Raw genomic sequence first — 19,546 nt, 5'->3', positions numbered from 1 at the left:
TATCTATTGACATTCCTTGGAGGAGTCACGGAACCCCAGGGACATTTGCTAAATGCCAAAAAGTCTGAGGCCATTCTTTCTGGGGATTTTATCAGGGGCAGGGGTCTTCTGTCAGCAATAACTGGTTTCTTCAAGTCTCACAACAGGATGTCTTGGTTCCTTGCTATAATTCTGTGTTATAAGTTCCTTGTTGCTACATTGAGGTGGTTTTACTGGTTTTTGAATATAATTACTGCTATATGGAATTGGGGTTATTGGTCTTGGGATTGGATCCTCTGGTGTCTAAATAATGTTATACTTCCTCTGCCTTCTACCTAGAGAGTTTTTCATACTTTGTGATTCTGAACCATACAGGCATGTTCATGGTCATCCTCGAATGAATCTTGCCTTATTGATACAGGGGTCGAGGGAGGATCTTGAGGAGGAGTCTAAGGAGGATCTTGTTGGGACTGGGGTGACTAGAATTCAGACTCCAGGAACCAAGAGAATGGGATTGATAGGATCAAGGGTGGGAAGTAGCCTAAGACAATTCGGAGGTAACAGAAATTTGGCATATTGATAATGAAAGGCTTAGGGCCTCAAGTGAATGCCAGATCAAATGGGAAGATTCAAGTAGAGTTCAAGGGGGTTCCCAGAGACTGTACCCCATCATACCAGGAGACTAGAACATGGTGCTGCCTTTGACAGAAATATTATGAGGAGGATGGAAGCTAAATGCACTGGGAGAGGAGTGAGAGGAACAAAAAATAGAGGTAGTGTGACAGCTTGGAAGAGGAGAGAGTTTGGGAGGGAAAGATAACCAGTTTAGTTTGGAGTAAGTTGGGTTAAGATGTCTCCTAGATTTGAAATGGTCAATAGGCAATTGGTGATAGGGGACTGAAGCTCAGGGCTAAATAGATAGATCTGTGAATCATCTACAAAGCAATTATAGTAAAACTCTGGGAAGCTAATAAAATTACCAAGCAAGAGTCTTAGAAGGAAAAGAAGACAGAGGACAAAAGCTTGAGGAATGCCCATAGCTAGGGCATGTGAAATGATGAACTATCCCCTAAAAGGCCCTGGTCTTTTCCACTTGGCCCAGATCCCTGGATTTTGCCTGAGGCATCTGCCCATCCCAGCAATCCTTTCAACTGTCCTTTCTTTGTGACTCTGACTAAGCCCCAGCCTTCAATTCTCTGTTACCTCTAGCCCAGCCCAGCTTCATTGTCTATTACCTCTGTTCTACTCCAGGCTATTTGCCACCCTTAAATCCCATCTAGACCCCTTATCTGTTATGGGGGGAGGGGGCCAACCCAGGGTATTGGCCACTCCTTGATCTCATCCAAAATTTCCCACATCCTTTTTCTCTATAAAAAAAAAAGTCCAGTCTCCTCTACTAAATGCTCAGATTCTTAAAATCTAGCTCACTTGCATTAGTGGTGCAATAAACCTGGTCTCTCACTTAAGGCTTGAGTCAAATTCTTTAGAGGCAGACCTGCACCTTTTGCACTTGAATTTTGGGATTTCCAGCACCCCTAGACCACAACAGTTTGTACAGGCAGAAAGGGAACTAGGAGAGGACTGTTCAGGGGGCAGAGAGTATTGAGGAGAAATTGGTTAACAGTGGTAAATGCAGCAGACAGGTCAGAGATGAGGACAGGAAAAAAAAAAGAATTGTCAGTTGGTATCTTTAGAGATCAATTGAATGCTGTGGGTGGAAGCTAAATTTTGTCTGGGTGAGTGAGAGAAGTGTAGTAGAAGTAGCAAGTGTGACAGCTTTTTCAGTGCTCAGGAAGGGATTTAAGATTCTAGGAAGCTTGAGGGGATAGGGTCTAGTGCCGGGGTGGGTAACCTGCAGCCTCCAGGCCACACATGGCTTTCTGGGTCCTTGGGTGTGGCCTTTTGACTGAGTCCAAGTTTTACAGAACTTTTATTAAGGGGATTTATTCTGTAAAGTTTGGATTCAGTCAAAGGACTGAAGGTTCTCCACCACTGATCTAGTGAAAGCAGGACAGAAAACAGGAAAAAGGAAGATGAAGTTTCTAGAGAGTAATAAAAGAAAAGAGAAGATGATTAAAGTTAAAGATCAGGAGATGGGATCAGAGGGGTGTGTGTGTGTCTGTGTGTGTGTGTGTGTGTGTGTGTGTGTGTGTGTGTATGTATGTATGTATGTATGTATGTATGTCTGGAGAGCTATATCTTTGAGTACTAAAAGACCATGCAGATGTTTTGACTGAACTGCTATTCATGGTGTTTGAAAAATCATGGAAGATGAAAGTGATGCCACTGTACTGGAGATGGTCAAATATTATTACAGTGTACAAACTGTAGTATTTCTAGCAAACTTCTAGAATGTGATGTTGAAGGCAGGAGGAATAAGATTTGTGAGAACACTTGGGAGAGTGGTGCTCCTTATGATCCAAGCTGGTAGTAATAAATCATGCTAAGCTAACTTCATTTCCTCTTAAGCCAGGGCTACAAGACTGATAGATAGGATATGCTAGAATTTCATCATGACATTTAATAGTCTGTTATCATAGAACTATGTGGGTTAGATGATAGTTCTGAATGCACCTATTAATTTAAGGATGTGATTAATTATTGTCAACCTATAGGGAGCTCTCTAGTGGTCTCAAAGGCTCTATCCCTCTTTCTACTTGTTCTGAATTGGATGGTAGTTCTAGAGGGATTGTTTTTCAAATTTGTGAATGACATACCATTGAGAGGGGTGGCTAACAGTGCCAGATGACATCATCATAATTGAAAAAGATCACAATAGGTCATAACAGTGAATGAAGCTGCTAACAAAAAGTGTAATTGAATGTGAAGTCCTTACACTTCTGCAAAAAATTACTTTGGAAAGTATAGGTTGGGAGTGAGAAGGGGAGTAGGGAAAGTGTGAATAGACAACAGTCCATGGAAAAAGACTAAATACGAGTTGCCAGTATAATGGTGCAGTTTTAAAGAGGTCATGGGATCTGAAGTTTTATTTCTAGAAGAATCACGTTTGAAATACGGTGGCTCTAGTTCTATGTTCTAGTCACTCCACATTTTAAATATTGTTTTTAGTTCTGTGTTTTACATCCTAGGAAGGATATTCAGTCTTGTCATGAAACCAGGGTGTGCAGCAAGAGTGGTGAGAGGACTTCTAGCCTCATGCTGAGGGAAGATCTGGGAGATGAACATGGTAGCCCCTTGCATATTTGAAATTCACAATCATTTGAAAAAGGAGGGATTACTTTTGGTAATTAGCTCAGGTAGGATAAATTTCCTTGTCTCTGGAGGTTTATATATTATAACTTGTTTTGGTTTGTGTTTCTCTGAGGGTTGCAGTTTACTAGCTCAAGATGAAGAAACTGTTGATTAATATTTTCACATGATGGAAGTTGTATTTTTCTGAGTTCTTGTTGCAAATATAACAATATAAAGTGTAAACCAAATTGTCTTTAGTGCCTCTAGATTAAAGAAGGAACTTAGGAATGCTAATGAATCATGGTCATTCCCAGGAGAAATGTAAAATGATGCTGACGAAATTTCAAAAATTAGGTCTTTGCCATTTCTACATGTCGGTTAAGATTTTTGTTACATTATTATAGCTGAAATTTTTGCAGAGTGTTTTTCACATAGTATCCCATTTGATCCTGTTGGTAGCCTTATGAGGTAGGTGGAGACATTATATCCCCATGTTATGAGAAAGTCCATCCAATAATATAATAATCTTTGACAATATTAACAGTTATGATAAAATTACTACTTTAAACTGTTAAGATGTTTCGTTCTAAAATCACTTCATTTCTCTAAGTCTGTTTGTTCATCTATGCAGTGGAGATAATAAGTGCTATGTAAATCCTAGCTTTTGTAATTCCCTGCCCTTCTATGATAATTCTGAGAAAAACTTGATAGTAATGAATGATTTTAATGTTGATACTGATTATATAGCTAAGGGAAAAATTGTTCGCTATTTTAATTGAATAAGGATGGCTGGTGGTCTGTATACCTGCTGAAGAGGTAAAAACAGTGCTACTGGCTATAAAATGTATTTTGGCCTTCATCAGGTTGACCTCATTCCATTGCCTTAATTAATAAGAAAAATACAGATTTATTGTTGGGATGTTATTATTGAGATATTATCATGTTAGATTTGTGATTGCTTTAACTTTCATGAAAAAAATACATACTTAGTTTTACAAAAGAAGGAGCTTTCCAGCAGTAGGAGAGCTAATGACCATCAAGGCCATAGATGGAGATAATTACTATTTGGCAACTCTTGGCTACTGCTCCTTCCTAAGTATTTTTATTTGTATTTTATATTTCTGTTAAGCCAAAAAGGATCCAGGGAAGTTATTCAGACCTAAAATTAGGATTATTGCTAATTCTAGACAATGACAAATCAACTATGTAATGAATAATCATGTCCTTTCTCACTAAATAATATATGTATGTATGTATGTATATATATGTGAGAGTTGTATGCATGCATGTGTATACGACATTTATGTATGTAAAAGAGAGAGGAGTTCAAAATAAACTCTTGAATTTTACTTTTAACTTATAGAAACCATTTAGAAGAAATTTTATACAGATATGATTTGTTAGGGCTTAAGAAAACATATTCTTTCATTGAGAAATTTTATACCCTATAGGTCATCTGGTAATGAACCTATCCAGACTTAGCAAGGGAATGACAAGCTCATAGTCAGGGGTATGCCAGTAAATGTTAGACAGCTGGCTCTCTGAAAGAAAGAGAGTGAGTGAGTGAGTGAGTGAGTGAGTGAGTGTGTGTGTGTGTGTGTGTGTGTGTGTGTGTGTGTGTGTGTTATAGTAGTAGTAGTAGTAGTAGCAGCAGCAGCAGCAGCAATTTAGGTTTGAAGATCTTTCCCACCCATTCATAGGCCATGTGACCTGCTTAGTCATAGAAAACCTAAGTCACTGTGGTAGGAGGAGCTTCCTGACAGGAAAAGGAAGTTATGTCACAGGACATGCCGAGAGAGAGCAGTTATGGCTGCTAATGGCCCTTGTGATAGAACTTGTTTTTGGGAAGGCCCCAGCAGGGGGTCGGGGAGGTTTTGGGGTGGCGAGGCTCCATGTTGTGATGTTGCGTATTGAATGTCTTACTGCTGTGATAGACTGGATAGAAGGGCTTGTGGGGTCTGGTTCTCTGGTGTCTGAATGCATGTTCTACTTGTACCGTCTGTGTGGAGAGGCTCCTGTGCTTGGTGATGCGGAGCCACGTAGGCATTTGGACGATTGTCACCTGTAGTTATTATTGTTATTATTTGTTATTGTTGTCATCATTGCCTTACTGATACAGTGTGATATACACACATATTTATTATAAATTTTATTGATGTAAAAAGACTGTTACACTTTACCAATAGTAAAATAGACGGTGTTTTCTATTGTGAATTCCATACGAACAATTGATTCTCAGAATTTGTTGATTTTTGCTAAGCTTTTGTATCTAAAGCCAACCTGTGGTTGTAACTGAACCATGATTTGACAGATGGAGTTGCATTTCAGTCTAATCTTTTCCCCATAAATTTATTGTCACTAGATCTGCCACATGACCTCCTATGAAACTATTTCTCAGCCTTATACAAATTACATTCATTAAACTGAAACCTCTATCAGCTTCAACCCTGTAGACTGTAGACGTATTGTCTTTTTAAGTCTTTTGTTCATTTTACCTTGTGTCGTATTCCTATGCCTTATTTGGTTAGGAACGGTTTCCCTATCCGTACATCTGAAAGGTAATTTCTTCCTCGAGCTTCTAATTTATCATGTCACCCTTGATTTCCAAATCATGTATTGATTTCTGTATTATCTATGGTGTGAGGTGCTGGTCTGTTTACCCCAGACTTTCTGATTTTCCCAGCAGTGTTGGTTAAATAGTGAGTCCTTACCCCAGTGGCTGGAGTCTTTGGGTTTATTGAATGTTATGCTACTATGGCTTTTCCCCCCCTCTTTGGGGATACCTGATCCATTTCACTGATTGACCTCTATTTTTTAACGTGTACCAAATCATTTGATTCCTGCTTTGTTAGTATAATTTGAGATCTTGTACTGGGAGTCTCAGAATAGAATTCTTAGCGAATAGTAGAGAGGTTCCTCTTCTAATAATGGAAAGGGAGGTGGTGATATAGGGGAGCTTGAAGAGAGAAGAAAAAGTTTTGTGACTAGCTACTATGTGGAATGTGAAAGTGTCTTTGAAGGAAGAATAAATGGAGTACAGTGTTTCAGTGAAGGCTCGTTTGAGGTTAAATGACAGATTTGTACTGTGCCCAGTACCCTTAGGTGACTTATCTAGGAATGATTAGTGTGAGACTCAGAGAGAGTATATAATAGTAATGATAATTAATAATAATAACTAGCATTTATGTGGTACTCTTAGGTATATAAAGTGCTTTAAAAACGTTATCTCATTTTATTCTCACAACCATCCAGGGAGGTAGTTGTTATTAATATTCACATTTTACAGATGAGGAGACTGAGGTTCTGCTTCTTGGAAACCCTAGTTGCCTTCAGGACTCAGCTCACATGCTATGTTTTTTTTCAAATCTAATTGTCTTTGCACGTGTTGATAAGCTTGAGGACCAGTACTTTTTCATTTTTGAATTAGTAGCCTCAGTGCTTAGCACATAGTATAGGTACTTAATAAATGCTTTTGAATTCAATCAAATTTAAATTAATAATATTAAAAATAAGTAATAGATTATAGTTTTGTACCTTGTAATGAAGGGTTTATGTCATTTCTGTTTAGTTTGTACATATCTTATTTGAATCAGAACTGTAGTGATGAGATTTTCATTCCTTGTATTCATTTAAGTCTTCCTCTTTCTAGTTCTTTATCATTTGCTTCTCATAGACTTTATAGCTAGAAGGGACCTAAGTTCAATTTAATAGATGAGTAAATAGTCTGAGAGAGAGGTAGCAACTTGTCCCAAATTAAAGAGTTAAAAATAGGCAACAGAGCAGGAGTTCATTGAACCCACATCTCGTGACTAAAATACAGCTCCTTTTTACTGGTAGGACTGTTTGGAGGAAAGTATTTCGAAACTTTGAATACAGCGCATAAATAAGTGCCAGCATTATAGCTTTACTTTTGACGTTGGAGGCTCGGACACGAATATTAAGTGATGCCCCAAAGCAGCCCAAGTCTTTGTTGTCTGTCTAGTGTAAGAAAATTAGGGTTGTCTTTCAAAAAATAATCATTGGCTTGAACATTAATGAAACTGGCATTTATTAATAGAATCCTAAACGACATTGTACAATGGTAGAAAGAATAGAGAGCATGAGTAAAAAGACCTGAGTTTGAGTCCTACCTAGTCTTCCCACTAATGCACTGAGTAACCTTGGGCAAATTGATTAATAGCTATTAAGTTGTTTCTTCGTTCATTAAAAGAATTCAAAATCTGGTTGCTGCACTGACTATGTGCTATTGGGAAGTTTTGAAAGACACTGTACAAAAGTTCCTTCTAAACTGACTTTCTAAATTTCTTGAGGACTGAGGAAATACTATATTTATCTTTATACGTCTTTTAGTATCTAACACAGACTTGCACATTGAAGGTGCTTGCCAGACTAATTTTTTTTATTTTTATTTATTTATTTTTTGCTAGACTAATTTTTACTAACCATCAACCCTATTGATCTATTTTTATGTAGATAGATAAAGGTATGTAAATGTAGATAGATATTTTAGATAACTGAATTGGAGTCAGTGAGATCTAGTATTCATTTCTGACTTGAAATTTCTTATAATTTCACCTTTTTTGAACAAAATCTGGTCTAATTCATGAATTGTTGACAAAAGATTGATAGTAAACTATTTTGACTTCTGAGGTACATATGTGTTATTTTTATGCAAATTTTCTGTCCTGTTCTTAACCTTGCTTTTAAGATGTAGGTTTTTGCATGTTTTTAATTAATAAATAGTTTCCAGCACTCAACCTATAAAGATAAAATATTAGTAAAAATAATGCAAATTCCAATGGCGATGCAGTGAGTCTTGGGTTAATGTGTTTGCTGCCTAAATTATACTTGCAAGACTCATGCCTCTGTAATTTTTGTTTTGGATAGCATGTTAAGCAAATATGTGGCTTTTTATAAAGGTTTGGCAGTAGAGTTTGCCCAATTACTTAGTCTGTATCTAAATAGGGGAGGATTCTTCTAATTTACACTTTCATAATTATACTGTTATATATACACTGTTATAATTAGATGATTAGAAATAGTTTTGTTCACTTTCACCAAGGGCTTTTCTGTTTCATGAGTTTACCATTTCACATTTCTGTTTAATTTTTTGTCTACCTTCCTACATATCATTTAATGATAATCATTTACAGTTTAACTTAATACATTACATTTGGTTACTTTAGTGCTTGCAGTTCTTTACTTAAACAAAAATGTATCCCCTTTGAGTTGAAGATAAATTCATTTCCATTTCAAGATTATTTTAGATTTTTTTTCTTTTCTATTCAGATAATCAATGTGGTGTATTTATGAAGAAACTATGAGATGTATGTTTTAGTGTTCTAAATACATTTTATGTAATATATATATATATATATATATAAATTATGTTCCTCCTTCCAGAAATTCCTGACATTGTGAATGCAAAAAATCTGAGAACTTTCAGGTAAGTCTGCCTGCTACATCATTAATGTGACTTTTTCCTCTAGCACATAATTAAGATGAATCTAATTTCCTTGAAAAGGGACATCGTACAAAAAGAAAAGCTTCACCACCTCATTTAAGGGGGAAAGTGTTAAGTAGAAATTTAAGAATTTCCCAGAGGTCTTTTTGCTTTCTAAACTGTAACATTGCAACTGCCTCATGGATTATGTCAGGTGGTTGGCTGGCAGTTCTTGATGTCAAAGTTCTGTATTTCCAGATAGTTTTATGATTATTTTAGTCCTCTAAAGAACCTTCTATCACTTTGCCTTTTCATTCCCCATTTTATAAAAAGGAGACAAAGCTCACATTTATACATCACTTTTTTAAGTTTACAAAGCATTATATAAATGTGGGTTTTATTCTTATCTCACTTTTATAAATTGGGACAGAATTGGTAAATTGCTTAAATTCAAATTCCCAGAACTTTTGAGCATCATCTTTATCATAGTCCTCTTTATAACATCCCTTCATGATTTTAGAGTGTTATCAATGAATAAATGGTGGTCCTAGGGAAAACAAGTCCTAAGTAATTAATTGGTATAGTAGATTCATAAATCATTTATCAGCAACTATTGAAAGGGTTTCATTTTTTTTAAAGAAATTCATATACTTCAGTTGTTCAAGCTTTTTGAAAGTGAATTAAATTGTTGTAAGAAATACAGTGGAAGAAAACTCCATTCATTGTCTTATCTCTGGCATAACTTCAGAATGCATGCTGTTATTTTATTATTAAAGATCAATAGGTCTGAAGTTCCACATTAACTAAGGTATAAGTCAATGCTATTTGATGGCACCCCACCACCCCACACTCCTGACACATAGCTAGCCGAATTTCCTATTATCAAAGCTGTCTTAGAGCATTTTTAATTGTTGGATCGATAACAATTTAAAATAATTCCTCTGATCACAGGGTCATAGATCTACAGCTGAGAAGGGCTGCAGCGTCTTGTGTCACTTGCCTGCACTCACTCAGCTAGTGAGGTGGTGTTTACATGTTATCTGACTCCAGAGTCAGTAGTCATACTTGAAAAATTGTCATCCAACCTTTGCTTTGAAGACTTCAGACAAGGGTGTCTGGGGGTGGTGGGGCAGATATCATCCTATTTCACTTTGGGAAAGCTCTTACTGTCAGGAGGTTGGTCTGTATATCAAGCTGACATCTATCTTTCTTCATCTTTTATCTGCTACTTCTAGTTTTCCCCACTCCTGCAATCAAACAGAACATGTTATATTCTCTTTTCTTATGATACCCTTTCAAATACTTACAGTCATAGATTTAGAGATGAAAAGACCTCCAGAACCTTCCTTGGATAGTCCTTTAATTTGTGTGGATTCTTTTTCCTCTGTCACAGATAGCAACCATCCCATGCCTTGGATGGGAGTTTTTGTGAATTATTGTGGCTCATATATTCATCACCCCTGGAGTCTTCAGGAGGTCTTCAGAGATGAACTTCTCTGTACTGAGTTTGGTTGGTTCTTGGACAGTAGGCATATCTTCTGTCACTGGTCCCATACTCAAATCCTTTCCAGCTTTGTAGAACTTGCTGGAGCTGTGGACTTACTGGCAAAGCCTTCAGACAAGATAGCCTTCATAGTGTGAGAAAGAAATAGCAGTAGGTGTGTAGTGAGTTCAGTTTCAAATGCTCAAATGCATCTGTGGTCTCTTTGGTTTGGATGTAGATTTTCCAGGGATATAGAGCGTAAACTATCCATTCTACGCTGCTTCTTTTCTATATCTTCTCATAACTTTGACGTAGGGTCCACCTAATACATTGGAGTCCTTCTTTTTGTCTTGACATCACAAAGATAGCCTTTCCTCAGTCGTATAATGACACTAGTAGAGTATTAAATTAAATTTAAAATTAAATTAAAAAGAGAAGTCTTTGTTTCCAGGAGAAGCTTGAGGTTATTAAAGTAGCTTTGTAATTTCCTAAAGGCAATACAGCTGTCTCTCTTCTTTTTTGGAGGCTCAACTCACTCATTTGTACTGTCACTAATGGACAAGCTCTTAATGAGGTATGTAACTTTGTATTGTATTTTAGGCAACAGACGTTTTTCATCTGCTTGTCTTTTCTTGTGTGAATGAATGGTCAGGCCAAATTCTTTTGAGAGATTGTGCTATTCTTCCAAGAGGCTCTTCAGGGGTTTGGGCTTTCATGCAACCATCACTTTATTATCCAAGAATAGAATCTTTGAAGACATCACTATTCACAGTGAACCTCTGGTGAACTTGGATTCTGCACTGAATCTTCTCCATCACAGTGGCAATTGCTACTGGCAAGCATACATTCACTGTTTTATGTCTCACTTGAAGTTAATGATCAGCAAGGTTGTTGAACAAGGTTATTTCTGTTAAATGTTTCAGATTGTTTTCATATTTGGATAGGAGATACCATGTTTGAGAACAATCTTTACGGAAGTGTTTTACCAGAATAAATGCTTTTCATAATAAACAGACAGTAAATACATTGTAGATACTCTACAATGGCCCACATGTTTTCTGTTAGGTATCTGTTGTGAGAGCCTGCCTGTTCCTGCTCCTAATTCCATTGTCTTATTGTATTTCTAAGTGAATCTCAACTATTTTGTATAGATAGAAAAGTCAGCATATAGGTCTTGAGGAAGTTAGTGATGTTTTATTGGTTACTTTATCTTATATCATTAAGGTCTGAGATTTATTCCATACTTTTGGTATCTTTCCCTCCTTTAAATATATTGTGAATTGATCCCACAATGTTCTCACAGTTGTCACCTCCATCACAGATCTCTTCTATTTATACTCGGTCTAATCCAGTTGCTTTTACTGCCTATATTCTCTTTAGTGCCAAGAGGGGGTAATTCTAATGTCTTTGATGTCGAAAACAATATTATTTAAAATCTCCATTTTTATTCTCTTTGTTGTACTCCTTGCATTTTCATCTTTAAATGCCCTTGGGTTAACCTCACTTACTTGCTTGCATCTCTTGCCAAATTTTATTTAAACTGACTTTATTCTCCATTGCATCTCTATTTCGTGGTGTGTACTGCTCAAAATTATTCATCATCCCTCTTCATGAGATTTTACAAATGATTTTATATCCTAAATGGATGTTGGTTTTGGCTGTCATCTCCTTTGGTTTGGCAAGTACGTGAAGTGCTTATTGATAAAAGGGCTTTTTTGGGCTCCATGTTGTGACAATTGATTTGTAGCAGTTAGCTGTAGAAAATTGCTAAGATTGGTGCTGATATCTTTTCTGTTGTCCATTACCCAGTTTTAGTTATCAATTACTTTTTTTCTTTTTTGGAGGGGGGAAGGCAGGGCAATTGAGGTTAAGTGACTTACCCAAGGTCACATAGCTAGTGTGTCAGGTGTCTGAGGCCGAATTTGAACTCAGTTCCTCCTGACTCCAGGGGCAGTGCTCTACTCACTGCGCCACCTAGCTGCCCCAATTACTTTTTTTTTTTAAATAATTTAATATGTTAATGTCAACATTAAGATCTAATGATTTCTCATAGTTATTTTACATTTAAAAAAGCAGTCCTTACAAAGTGGAAGAATGGTCCACACACCAGGAAAACTCTTTACAGATACAGATCACCATGGTGTTTCAGCTGTTAAGACAGAGGGCACAAAAATGAAAGCTTTACCTTGTAAGAACCCTATACAGATAAAGGAAATCTGACAAAAATGGCATTCATTCCTTTTTTAAATAATCAGCAACAAGTCAGTCTATGCCATATCACTTAACTCTCCTTTTTTCTTAATGACCTTTGGTGTTCCACATTGTCCCCATTTTCTTTGTGGTGTTTTTCGTTGGCCCCATTGCGGAAAGGAACTTTTTGGCTCTTCAGTTGTGGCAGTACAGGGCTTTCCCTCCCAAGTCTTCTATGTCAGGTTCAGGTAGGCTGTCTTTCTTTGTGGTAAGATAGACCATGGCCTTACCATGTTGTTTTTTTTAGCAGTAAGCTTTTTGTAACCTTGGTACTTTGCCACAGCAGTCCTGGCACCCAGCATGACACATTTTTAACTTTGAGGTGAGAATTTAAACACAGGATGCTGGCGTTCTGTAGGGCATATTGTGCTCTCAGGCAGCTACAGGCTCTTCTGCTTATGAGATAACTCTTGCATTTTATTTTTTCCAAAAAATTTAAAAATGTATTTATTTTTATTCTGAACTTAAACATCAAACAAAATGGACATTCCTGTATACATAGGAGAGCAGAAAACAAGACTCGTACATGAAAGTAGTAATCTCACATCTCAATTAATTTTTAAATAGTTCGGGATTGAGTTATTTCAATTGCTTTACCTTATCTTTTTCTCCCTATGTAGCTTTCTTTTAGCCTTTCACTAATTCTGATCTTTCCCTTGATGAGTTTATAATTTGACTATACATAAACAGCTGATTCAAGGGATGACTCCTGCTTCAGTTAAAATATATAATCAAATAAACTCATATATCATTGGCATTTCTGTATACTACCAACAAAGCTCAGCAGTAAGAGATAGAAAGAGAAATTCCATTTAAAATAACTGTAGAGTTATTTTTGGGAGTATAAAATATTTGGGAGTCTGCTTGCCAAGACAAATCCAGAAACTGTATGAACACAATTATAAAGCACTTTTCATACAAATAAAGCCAGATCTAAATAGTTGGAAAATATCAGTTGTTCATGGATAATATAAAAATGACAACTTTTCCTAAGTTAATTTACTTATTTAGTGCCATACCAATCAAACTACCAAAATATTTTATAGAGCTAGAAAAAATGGCAACAAAATTCATCTGGAAGAACAAAAGGTCAAGAATATCAAGGGAATTAATGAAAAAAATGCAAAGGAAGCTGTTCTAGATCTAAAACTACATTATAAATTTTGCTTATATATATTGTAAGTTTGGCAATCATCAAAACTATTTGATACTGGCTAAGAAATAGAGTGATGGATCAGTGGAATAGATTGACTATAACAATCTACTGTTTGATAAACCCAAAGACTCCAGCCTTTGGGATAGGAATTCACTATATTAAAAAAAAAAAAACTGCTGGGAAAACTGGAAAATAGTATGACAGAAACTGGGCATAGACCAACATCTGACACTGTATAACAAAATAAAGTCCAAGTGAGTACACAATTTAGATATAAAGGCTGATACTATAAACAAATTAGGGGAGAAAGGAATAGTTTACCTGTCAGATCTGTGGAGAAGGGAAGAATTTATGATCAAAGGAAAGATTAAAATGGATAATTTCGATTACATTAAATTGAAAAGTTTTGCACAAATCCAATGCAGCCAAAGCTATCTGTAGTCATATGAAAAAAAGCTCTAAATCACTATAGATTAGAGAAATGCAAATTAAAACAACTCTGAGGTATCAGATTGACTAAGATGACAGAAAAGGAAAATGTTGGGTGATGGAGAAGATGTGGGAAAATTAGAACATTAATGCATTGTTGGTAGAATTGTGAACTGATTCACCAGTTCTGGAGAGCAATTTGGAACTATGCCCAAAAGGCAAACAAGCTGTGCCCTTTGATCCAGCAATACCACTACTACGTCTGTGTCTCAAAGAGATCATAAAAAAAGGGAGGTATACCAAGCTTTTTTTTTTTTTGTGGTGGCAAAGAATTGGAAATTGAGGGAATGCCCATCAGTTGGGGAGTGGCTAAACAAGTTGTAGTATATGTAGTATACTATTGTTCTGTAAGAAATGATGAGCAGGCAGATTTCAGAAAAACCTGGAAAAACTTACATGAACTGATGCTGAGTTAAGCAAGCAGAACCAGGAGAACATTGTGTACAATAACAGCAACATTGTGTAATGATCAACTTTGATGTACTTATCTCTGCTTAGCAATGTAAGAATCTAAGACAACTCCAAAAGACTGCTTTGGAAAATGCTGTCCACATCCAGAAAAAGAACTACAGAGCCTAAATGCAGATCAAACCATACTATTTGTGCTTTTTTTTTTGTTTCTTCTTTTTCGTGGTTTCTTCCACTGGTTTTAATACTATTAAAAAAACCATATAATCAACTTCATCTTTTTATGATATTATTTGGTGCTATGTCCAGTGCCTACATATTCTTTTCTTGAATAAAGTATTCAAGATGTTAGAGCATGAGGCTTCTTTGTAGTGCTCAAGTCTTTAATCTCATCCATCTCTTCTTCTTGACTCGTTCTTCTGTAGTTCTCACCATAGTTACGCATTCCCACCTTTAATTGAAGTCACCACATATCAAATTTAATTTTGAAGACTTTTCTTATCAAATTCCCTATGAATTTTCTCTACCTTTTCATCCTCTGTAATCAGTGTTGGTTCATAAGATTCGACTATTTTTATGGTGACCTTTTTGCAAATATGTATCACAAGCAGTGCCCTAAAAGGTGACCAAATCTCATTAGACAATGTATCTGGTACATTTGAACCTAAAAAATGTAACTGCCCATTTCTCTCTCTGCTTCTCCATGGAACCCTTCTTCCATTTAACTGCAAAGCTTAAATTTTAAGATTGCCATGACTGAGTTCCTCCAGTGGATTCATCTCCTCTCTAGTCATTGAATAAGATTTTCACGTTTGGAGTAACATAGCTAAATTAAAAATTATAGATGTTCTAAAAACTATATGATTTTCAGTATCCTTTTTCCCCCTGCCACTACCATTGTAGAAGCAGAAGAGGGACTGCACAGGACTCGGACTGAAGAGTTTTTTGGTGTTTGTTTCATAAATTGCCATGGCTAAAGAACTGACCATCAGCTGATCATCAGCTTACTGGTGATGAGCCTCTTTTATTTAGCTAGGTTGATCCTTAGAAAGTAGACTTGGTCTGCTGTGGGAACTATACATAGTTGAAGCCTTTCTAATGTGATAGAATCTGTCAGTCTAACTCTCCTGGCAGAGCTTTTGAAAACTTCTCATAGCTCACAAAAAGCCCATCTATTTCCTGAATGTTCAGCATATGAATGAATGAAAAATAAACACTTATTATGTGCCGAGCATTGCGGTAAGTGTTGCAGATACAAATAGAAGATTTGTGCATAACTTCTGATTGCAGTGAGAAAGTTTGTACTCAAATTGGCTAAGACATATGAACGTTGAACTGCAGCAGCATTGAACTAACCCAAAAGTGTTAAAGATATACTAGTGAGTTGGATGGCAAGGAGTAGATAAGATGTCATTGATAGGTGAAACAGAGCAAATGATAAAGCCTGGAGAATCTTAGGAGGAAGTGGCAAGGTAGATGGTAAGGCAGGGTGGTTCTCCTGTTTCATCTGAAGGAATTGAGTTATTGACTTCTTTCTGCTTCAGACCCTTTGAGCAGTCAAAAGCTTTGGCTGCATGCCAGGAATTGTGCTGAGTGCTGGGAATAAAAATACAAAAAGTGAGAGAGCCCTTATCTTCAAGAAGTCTACATTCTAATAGAGGAAGTCAATACATATAATGGAATGGTGGCCAGAGAAAGAGTTGTTTTGATCATGGAAGTTAAAGGGATAAGTACAGTTAGAGCAATTGATTCGTATGCTTTTTCCTAGAATGGTTGTGTTGATTTGATTACTGTTTCCAGAACAGAAGGTGGAAAGATGGAGGTAGGGGTGAAGATGGCTGGGAACAGCAGTGTGGTGGGTCTAAGTTGGGCTAGAAATGGAGGCTCACCAGTTAGAAGCCATATTGAGTCACAGGGTCATATTGATTTTTATTGCTAGTATTGCCAGTCTCTTTTATTAATGTCTTGCCAATTTCTCTTATCTGAAATAGCATATTTGAAGGCCTAGCTCACAGAAGCAAGAACCATCAGTGAAGGAAATTGTCTTGGTGATGATGAATAGTCATCTTAAAATGTACTTCATTCTGAAGACTTCTAAAGTAATCTAGATTTGAGAATCAGAACTGCTACATCCATACTGAGAGGAATTATAGCACTGTATAATTGGGAAGATCTGGGTTTAAACTTGTCTTAGATATTTACTATGTTGTGTGACTCTGAGCAAATTACTTAACATATGTAAGATTCATTTTCCTCATCTTGTAAAGTGAAGGGGGTTAGACCTGTTAATCTGTCAGGTCCCTTCTAGATCTAAATCTCTGTTCCCATGCTGAGATTAAGCATGAAAATTGTTTATTAATTAAACACAGCTTTGTTGCTCCACTAATTTCTAAGGGAAAGCAAAAAAACATATTTCTTCCAGTAGAAACATATAAACCTGCTGTTGATAATCACTGATAGTATTATAAGCTATGTTATGTCTAGGATATAGCATTATTGAAAGAGTTTATTGTCTCCTAAATCATCTTGTAAGGTCTGACCATCTCACTTTTCTATTCAGTGATGTGACTTCCTGTTGGATAAGATTTCAAAGCTCACTCTGGCATTTAAAACCTTTCCCAATCTGATTCCAAGCTGCCTTTCTAGACTGATTTTTGTATTTCACGTACTGCGCATTCTAGCAAAATTGGTCTTGTTACTGTTCCTCAGACTGAATATTCTCTCTCCCACCTATATGACTTTGTCTAGGCAGCTTTCCATGACTAGAGAGAACATACTCTCTTCTTCACTTATGTGTCTTAGCCGCTGGTGTTTAGATAGTACTTCAGGCGTTACAAAATACATTTGATTGTCACAACAACCCTGTGAGGTAGGTGTTCTTATTATCCCTATTTTACAGATGAGGAAACAGGCAAGAGAGGCTTAAGGGTCTTGCCAAAGGATACACACCTAATAATGTGTCTGCAGCAGAATTTGATCTCTGGTCTTCCTGGACTCTAAGACTAGTACTGTCCATTATTGTGTCACCAGCAGCTGTATAAGCGTTGCTGTTATATAATGGCATCTTGCCTAATTCCTAGCACATTTTCTATAACAAGTGCTTGTTGAATTAAATTGTTTATTCATATTGACCATTCCTTTGAAGACTGCTTTCTAATATATGACAGTGCATAAAAATGTGATAAACTTTCCTTTTGTGGTATTTTCACTTACAAATATTTATTATTCTCTGCTTTCTCACCTTTCATCTAGGGAATGGGATGGTGATCTGAAGAAATTGCCAAATATTAAGATGAGAAAGTTTTGTGCTAATGATGGAATTTCTAACAAGGAAAAGAAGAAAGATGTTGTGTCCTCAGAGGTAGACTTGGGGAAAATAGACAGCCAAGATGGATCAGATGACTCTGATGAGGAAATGCCGGAGGTGGCCTAGTTCTAGTTGAGTTGACTGAAGAAGAAATAATTACACTGTAGTACTCTCAAGCATTGCTGGTAAATATTCTGCTCATACATTCTGTTCTGGCCTACAAAGTAATATTTGCTGTGAAGCTTTAAAAGAATATGTTAAGTCACATTTGGAGAAGAATGCTTCATATTTTAATTTAAGCTAAGAAAAGAAATGCATGCTAGTGATCCTTTTATTTGAGTGTATCAGGTTGAGGAAAAAGGAATTGGTATATTAGTTGATCTTTTTTATCGTATAGATTATCAGAACTGGAAGGACCTCCTGGTTCTTCTAGCTTATACCCTTACTATTCAGGAATCTCTTCTACAATATACCCTTTAAGTGGTCACCCAGTCTGTTGTTGAAGATGTCCAGTGAGGGAGAGCCACTTGTTTCAATAGTCAGCTTGGTCCACTTGGGCTTAGCTTTCATTTTTAGGAACACTTTCCTTACATCGAGCCTTACCTTCTACCCCCATTACTTCTGATTCTAATTCTGCCTTCTAGCTTCCACAGTGAAACCTATTCCTTTTTACCGTGATAGTTCCCAAAAATACTCCTAAAGTATGATATACCCTTTATCACATTTTTTGGTTAGGTATAAAAATTTGTTTCCTTAACATGTTTGTGTATACCTTAGAAGCTCAGAGCACAGGCTTCACGAGACAGTCATGACAAACCCAACCCTTTCATTATTCTACCACTCTCCCTCCTTTTATTAGAAGTAGTAAGAAGTACATTGTGTAGAAAGAAAACATATCATCACTAACATATTAATTGTTGCTTTCACAACCAAAGACAGTGGAAAAATTAATAAAAACCACTAGTGTCTTATGTTAATTCCTCCTCTTACTAAGTTAATCAGTCTTTTAACTGGGGCATTAGTGAATTCTGGTTGCCTTCTCTAGCTGGTATATGATTTTCTGATTTCCCATCATGAAGTATGATAGATATTTCTGTAGCAGAAGCAGTCTTAATATAGAAGAAAATACCTATATACACATTCTTTTCAAGGAATGGGATAAATTGACAGACGGTATGCCTTTCTTCAGAATTAAGAGAAATACAAACATTTGCCAGAAAGATGAGGTTATTCAGTGTCATTTACAATGTACTTTTAGCATTTGTGTCATTTGTAACATAAGTAAATTGTTCAGGGAAAGAAAGCTTGAGAGATTATTTTTTGTTAACTTAACATAATTTGTCACTGTTTAAAATATATACATCCTTTATGAAAAATAAAACTTATTTTTATATTGGCAGTGTTAGGTCCTTTTTTCCTTCAGTGTTATAGTTCATTCTTACTCATTTCATTAACTTAGGTTAAAAGGAGTGGTTTCATAATTATATAAACATTTCAGATTTTACAAGTCTATGGAAGCTTTGTATTAGCAAAATGAATCTTGTAGTTAATGATCTTTGCCAACAGAGATTACAGTGGTCCTTAGTAGATAAGTCTTAGTTGCATGAAGCTCAGGGAGATTCTTATCAAACAGCTAATGATTGTCTGAGGCAGGAGTTAGTGCTTCTTACTTTGCTTGATTTCCCAACTCCCTTAACTACACAGGATCACCATTTCTCCAACTGCAAAATGAGGGGATTGGACCAACTCTATCTCTAAGGTCCTTTCCTGCTCTAAATCTTTCCCTCTGCCCTTGTTTCCTTGGGCCTAGTTGCTTCAAAGTTTTAGCTGTCAAGTAGA

At 36.4% G+C, this 19,546-nt stretch overlaps 1 protein-coding gene across 1 annotated transcript in view; it reads left to right on the top strand.

The window, feature by feature from the left end:
* TMA16 (translation machinery associated 16 homolog) overlaps positions 1–19,100 on the top strand; it is a 63,773-nt gene extending 44,673 nt beyond the window's left edge. The window contains exons 6-7 of the mRNA XM_036762406.1: positions 8,575–8,617; positions 17,653–19,100. Coding sequence (XP_036618301.1) covers positions 8,575–8,617; positions 17,653–17,833 — 224 coding nt within the window. The 3' untranslated portion in view covers positions 17,834–19,100. The remainder of the gene's footprint in view (positions 1–8,574; positions 8,618–17,652) is intronic.
* The last annotated feature ends 446 nt before the right edge of the window (positions 19,101–19,546 follow it).

This window comes from Trichosurus vulpecula, chromosome 6 (assembly GCF_011100635.1).
Source record: "Trichosurus vulpecula isolate mTriVul1 chromosome 6, mTriVul1.pri, whole genome shotgun sequence".
Classification (NCBI taxonomy): Eukaryota; Metazoa; Chordata; class Mammalia; order Diprotodontia; family Phalangeridae; genus Trichosurus; species Trichosurus vulpecula.
The sequence above is the reverse complement of the archived record's forward strand: the minus strand, read 5'-3'. Positions and strand labels throughout refer to the sequence as shown.